Source organism: Chelonus insularis, unplaced genomic scaffold (genome assembly GCF_013357705.1).
Source record: "Chelonus insularis isolate UGA/USDA-ARS -01 unplaced genomic scaffold, ASM1335770v1 contig_34_pilon, whole genome shotgun sequence".
NCBI lineage: Eukaryota > Metazoa > Arthropoda > Insecta > Hymenoptera > Braconidae > Chelonus > Chelonus insularis.
This window is the reverse complement of record NW_023276514.1, coordinates 7,870-14,730: the sequence shown is the minus strand read 5'-3', so window position 1 is coordinate 14,730 and position 6,861 is coordinate 7,870. Positions and strand designations below refer to the sequence as shown.

The window sequence follows — 6,861 nt, the reverse complement described above, 5'->3', positions numbered from 1 at the left end:
GCGAGTTTCAAAGACAGCTGAGAACCTTATCTGACGTTTCTAAATGGAAGGCTACTGAGCACAAATTTTTTCTTATGTATGCAGGTCCAATAGTGTTGAAAAACATTGTTCACACTAAAATATATGTCAACTTTTTACTCTTACATATCGCCTCTCGAATATTATGGTCTGAAGAAACAGCAACCAAATGTAGTCAATATGCAAAACGTTGTTTAATAATATTTTTTTTACAAGCACAAGGAATATATGGTTATGAGTTTGCTACTGTTAATATGCATCATTTGATTCATGTCTCTGATGATGTGGATAATATGAATTGTTGCTTAGCAGGAATGAATGCATTTCCTTATGAAAATCTTTTAGGAAAAATTAAAAGAATTTTAAGATCTCCGAATCGATCCATTGCACAGTTGGCTCGTAGATTACATGAAGAATCTGTAATTAGAGAGCCACCACCACTAAAGAAAAACATCGTGATTTTAAAAGAAAATAATAGTCAAATTTTGGGAATCCAATATCACGGTTGTTACTTATCGAAGACTCCACCAAATAACATTGTAATTTTGAAAAATTATATAATTTTCAAGATAAAAAAAATATTTCGGCAGAAGGGATTTATTCGTCTAAAAGGTGTATTTTGGAAAGTGAAAAATTCTGCTTATTACGATCCTATGGACTCAGGTATATTAAATATATATGAATTACATACTAAACCTTCGTCTCGAGTAACAGATATTTGTATAAATAGAGTGAAAACAAAAATAATAAAACTACGTCTGAATTTCCGACAAAATCAAAGGGAAAAAACTTTTGCAATTCCGTTATTACACGAATAACGCATTTTTTATGGATATAATTTACATATGGTACAAAGTTCAACATAAAAAATAATAATTATAAAAAAAAATATGATAAATATATTTTATTTGCCAAATATTTAATTTTTGCGGTTATGGACACTCTAGTGGGACAAATATGAACTATAGAGCTTTTGAGATCTCGGACGCCGAGTGTTGGACGCTATTGTGTGAAGCCGAGATCGACTTCCCGCGTTATTCACGGCGTTCTTTATTTAATATTCTTGATAAAATTGAATAATAATTAAAAAATTGTTGATCCTACGATGGCGAAATCAATATCTAATGATTCAGGTAAAATGTTAATGATTATTTTTACATTAAAAAACGAACTAAAGAATTATGAAACATGAATTCTATGTTGAGGTTATATTCTTAAGACAAGAAGACGTTCTCTGTACGTGATTGATAATATTTCATTGGAAATTTTTTCTGTTTATCGGTTTATCTATATCTAGATACTAAGGAAAGTGAATCGGATGATGAAGTTTATGATTTTGTTATAATTGAATTTATAAAAAGAGGTAGAAAGACAAAAAAAAAAGGTGTTCATGTTATACCATCATCATGGCTAAACTATGATGCCAAAAAAAAGCATTATACGTGCCCATTTCCTCCTGAACCATATGAAAACTTAGATGATATAGTGAAAAGAAAATCACCTCCACATAAATCCTGGAATATTTATAATGTCAAGATCAAGGGTCACGACGGTAAGCAAATTTAATAGAAAATGTATATAAATATAGTTGTAAATAATTATTTCTGTTATATTTAATTATCGTAGATAACTATAAACAAGCAAAGAAAAAAGCGCAAAAGTTACAAAGTAAAGATAATGCTTTCTCAACGGATACTGATTTTAATTCAACTGAAAAAACTGTACAACTGGAACAAGCTGTAAAAACTAAAATATTAAAAGAGAATCTAGTTGCGATGAAAAAATATATGGATACAAGTAATAACAATGAACATTCATCTAATATGGATAAAAATTCATCATCAGAACAAACGTCTTCACATGGTTAGATAATATTTATATTACGTTGTACTGAAATTAAATTATTCAACTAATTTATTCCTATATATAATATAGGTGGTTCGGATATTTCTGAAGCTGAATCTTCATCAAGTCAAGAATCATCAAAAAAAAATAAAACTAAGAAATCCAACATTAAAAAAAAATCTGTTTATCAAAAACCACTCAATAATGCTTGTGATATCATGACCGAAAATATTGAATCATCTACACCGGCTTCTTGTTCTGAGAAACAAACTGAATCTGGCCAACAATTTTTTGACCCAGCAGTTTCTATTGATGCATATATTGATAATAATGGTGCAATTGTTGTATCAGGTTCGATATATTGTTTGATACTAAATATATACATTTATTATCAGCAAAGATTAAGGTAATTAAACAAATATTTATGAAATGATTTCAGACATAAATCGACGAAGTGTAAGCAATCAAGAAAATAATCTCAAAAGTGCAACTGGATTTAGTGAAGATCGTACGTAATCGTTACCCATATATACGTTTATTTCTATATTTAGCTTTGTGATTCGGAATTCACAATATAGAACGGTTTTTTTTTCAGAATTTATACAATTGATGGAAAAATTAACCTGTTTGGAGGTTGAATCAAAAGCACAAACTACATAAATCCATCGAATTGAAAATACTCTTGAATATAAACTTGGATGTACCTCAAGTAACAGAATAGCTGATCACTTTGGGCCTGATTTTCCAATAAAAGAAATAGACAAATTACAAGAAGTCGAAAAGCAACTAGAAAGATGATAAGAACTTTAAAATAAAATTGGTACCGTAAAATTTGAATTTAAAATTATGTTAAGTCTTTAAAATAATCTTATAGAAATATTCACATTTCTTATTTTTTTTTTTCATCATGCAGAGTAATGCAATCAATTCATTGATTGATTTAGACGAGTCGTTGTCTGTAAATGCTACTGAAGTTCTTAAAAAAATCTTCAAACGAGAATTAGCAATGCAGTTTACTGCAACACGACAAATGGAAAAGAAATCAGTATTTTCTTGTGAAGCCCCCAATTTGTGTAGTTGCATCAGAGGTTAGTAATAAAATGCATTTTTATTTTACTCAGATACTCGCTTTTTTCAGTAAATAAAGGATTTTTATCAATTTTCAGATTCCTTAGCTTCTCGTTTACAAAAACTTCCAAAAAAAGTGATGTCTGCATTAGGAAATGCTTTTACTAATTCAAAGGATTGGGACGGTCATCGTGCAGATAGAATTAAAAAAGGAAAAAATACTGCTGTTGTATCCGATCCTGCTAATTCTTAGGTCTTTAAATCTTTTTTTAATACTATAATTATATTATATTATTCAATTTAATACAAAACTTTCCAATAAATAGCAAATTTGTATTCTATAATTATATATTATCAATAAACAAAAATTTCTCCTAAACTGAATTTTCTATATTGCTGATAGCTTAATTCGTTATCTTGCCTTTAGAATTATTCTCGAGGTTACTGCTAGACGTATTCCGCGTTACAAAACGATCTAGCATTCGTCTAACTTGCCTAACTTGCGCCATAATATAGTCTAACAAGGCTAGTTTGGCGCTAGCATTTTTCAAGCCTTATATTCTACCTGGGAGGTTAAAAAAAAATATTTGCCATTTCTGCATCACTATGTTATTGATATTAATATGTTTATTATTACTTGACTGTTATATAGTCAAGTTTTATCAACATTGTATGATTCAATTATTTTTTATAAACAATAAAAAACGAGAAAACACTAGGACTCCTCCAAGTAGTAGTCGAAATATGCTCGAATCTTAAAATTAAGATGTCAGGTTAAAAAAAAATATTTAACATTTCTGCATCACTATGTTATGATATTAATATGTTTATTAATTACTTGACAGTTACATAGTCAAGTCGATCAACATTGTATGATTCAATTATTTTTTATAAACAATAAAAAACGAGAAAACACTAGGACTCCTCCAAGTAGTAGTCGAAATATGCTCGAATCTTAAAATTAAGATGTCAGGTTAAAATAAAATATTTAACATTTCTGCATCACTATGTTATTAATATTAATATGTTTATTAATTACTTAACAGTTACATAGTCAAGTCCGATCAACATTGTATGATTCAATTATTTTTTATAAACAATAAAAAGCGAGAAAACACTAGGACTCCTCTAAGTAGTAGTCGAAATATGCTCGAATCTTTAAATTACGATGTCAGGTTAAAAAAAAATATTTAACATTTCTGCATCATTATGTTATTGATATTAATATTTTCATCGATTAGTTGACAGTTACATAGTCAAGTCTTATCACCATTGTATGATTCAATTATTTTTTATAAACAATAAAAAGCGAGAAAACACTAGGACTCCTTCAAGTAGTAGTCGAAATGTGCTCGAATCTTAAAATTAAGATGTCAGGTTACAAAAAAAATATTTAACATTTCTGCATCACTATGTTATTGATATTAATATGTTTATTAATTACTTGACAGTCCCATAATCAAGTCTTATTAACATTGTATGATTCAATTATTTTTAATAAACCATAGAAGGTGAGACAACTGTTTGACTCTTCTAAGGAATAATTGAAATATGTTTCTATTTTCGAATTATCAATTAGGTTAAAAAAAAATACTTAACAAATATGCATTACTATGTTTTCAATACTGATATGTTTATCGATAAATCATAGCAAATATAATTCCTTTTTATTATATCGTACCAACTTTTTTTTTTGAATCAACGATTGAAAGAAGACGAACAGTATAACTTTCCTAGGATTAAGTTAAACAATGCTTAATATTTATCGTTAAGAAATTAGACTAAAGAAAATCCAATACAATTGGAATGAATTAGAAGAGACAAATGCTGTTTATCTTTTTTTATTATTATTACTTTTGTACAATTTTTTTCTTACTTTTCTAGCATTTAACTTACTCTACTGTATTATTCTATAACAAAAACAATCATTTTAAAAAACGTAAACTACATTAATAACTATTATTTCCTCAACAGATACGCACAGTATTTCATAGTATTCCTATAATTCGGTGGATGATGGCTTATTATGGTTGGCATTTCTTGGCAGGTATCCTTGTTTATGTACTCTTTTAGTTTTTCAACATTTTCCTTCGATATTACATCTCTCTTGTCTTTTTTGGTGGTGCCAATTTCTTCAACACTATTCAGTACTCTCGCTATTCCCATTCGAGCATACTCTAAATTTTGCTGGTCGAAATATAACTCCACCGAGTTACATATTATGTAAATCCATATACATACAAAAACGCCACAATTAAATGCATCCACTTGTTTTGGAATATCCTTGGGCGCAAAAATTTGCCATTCAGGTGCATTGCTTTCGGATGATTCATCCACTAATATATTGATCATTTTCATTAGTTTCCAAACAGTATTATTTTTGGGCGTTCCATGACATGAATCCAAGTAAATCATGAACCTGGATTTGATATCAATAATCATTAGTGTCCAATGTTTAATTCCAGGTTCATGAAGAGGTAAAATTAAAAAATTTTTGTCTTTTAACTCCTGGCGCCATAAGAATTTGGAGAATCCATCTGTTAGTGAATGGTAAATTAATTGTGACGTTATTATGCTATCTAAAAGTGTGACATCCGCTCCGTTTCCTTTTGCTTCTTCAACAAAAATTGCAGCAAAACTGTTGATTACATTATCAGTCAATAATTTTTCATTGACTGATAATGTGTGGTCCAGCGATTGGAAATCAATTTTTTGAATGTTGAAATTATTCCATGATTTCTGGAGATCTGGAAAATCTGCCGGATATCCTCCTGATGTTGAAAATAATCTTTCTTGAGCTTCTTTTTGTTTAATAGCAATGTTCGTCACATGCGAAATAATTGCATTTTTAACTTTTTCGCGGTTGTGACGAAATTTGCCATAACATTTTTGTACATGTGTATGAACTGTCTTATCGCTTATTTTTAGAATATGTTTGCATATCTGGAACCATGCACCTTCAACCGTTCTGTAAGATTCATGATACAATTGTTCTAGGAGTTTATCGAGATTATTTATATCTAAACAATTGTACATGAAAATAATTGCCATTGCAATTTTTTCGATTTCGAAGGGTATTAAATCGTTTTTGAACGGCATAATAAAATTTCAACTCAAAAAAATTATTTAATGAACAAATTCACCAACACTTTTTACAAATTTTTCACGATTATTCAACAGTACCTTGCACTTTGCACAAAAGATAAATGTTTCAGCTATGTCAAAGTATGGGGTGAAACTGACCATAAACGAGTAGTATCTCCTACAGGAAGGTAAGTTTAGTTATGCAGGTAACAATAGAAACGACAATGATTGGTAATTCATTTATGGAAGGGGAACAAGTCTGTACATACTTATACATTTTTGTACATCATTATATATTATATATTAATTGTTAATAAATAATAGTAAAAATCATCTCCAAACCACGACATTTGACACAAATGCTCCTCTGGTCAATCTCAACGAGAAACCATTTTCAAAAAATTTTTTCAACTCTTTTAAAATTGATGCGTACCAGCATAGGGACTATTCACACAAAAATGCTTAAAATTTGAAATTAAAAATCGCACTAAAAAAAACGTCAACAATTTTGCATCCTAAGTCACGCATAACAATGTTCGTTCAGTATTGAACTACTTCGTGTTCAAATTTTGGGAATAAAATCCTCAAAACTTGCATATAATTACAAATGAGATACATAATTTGTCAAGGTGATTTATAGAAATTTTTTTCAACATTGAGCCTCTAAATCAAACACCTTGCTAATGACAACTCAATATTTTTATGAACGCATTAGCATTACTTGAGTTTTCAAGATATAAAAATCTAAGGACGTCTGAAACCTTCGATACCTGAGCCCGCATGGTAGTCACAGTTAGACGCTGGACCTAATGACAATTTTGATGAAGGTACTTCTCACTTTCTAGC

The 6,861-nt window shown here is 29.3% G+C and overlaps 1 protein-coding gene across 2 annotated transcripts; it reads left to right on the top strand.

Moving 5' to 3' along the window:
- The first annotated feature begins 388 nt into the window (after window positions 1-388).
- On the top strand, window positions 389-3,245 carry LOC118066573 (uncharacterized). Of its 2 annotated transcripts, none has more exons than XM_035082691.1 (8): window positions 389-681; window positions 1,316-1,570; window positions 1,645-1,881; window positions 1,954-2,214; window positions 2,303-2,371; window positions 2,459-2,683; window positions 2,777-2,951; window positions 3,030-3,245. In XM_035082691.1, exons 1-6 carry the CDS (start codon window positions 672-674, stop codon window positions 2,521-2,523), a joined length of 897 nt encoding a protein of 298 aa, XP_034938582.1. In that variant the 5' UTR covers window positions 389-671; the 3' UTR covers window positions 2,524-2,683; window positions 2,777-2,951; window positions 3,030-3,245. The 2 variants fall into 2 exon arrangements, with proteins under 2 accessions (XP_034938582.1, XP_034938581.1); XM_035082690.1 differs by lacking the exon at window positions 389-681 and adding an exon at window positions 704-1,151.
- The last annotated feature ends 3,616 nt before the right edge of the window (window positions 3,246-6,861 follow it).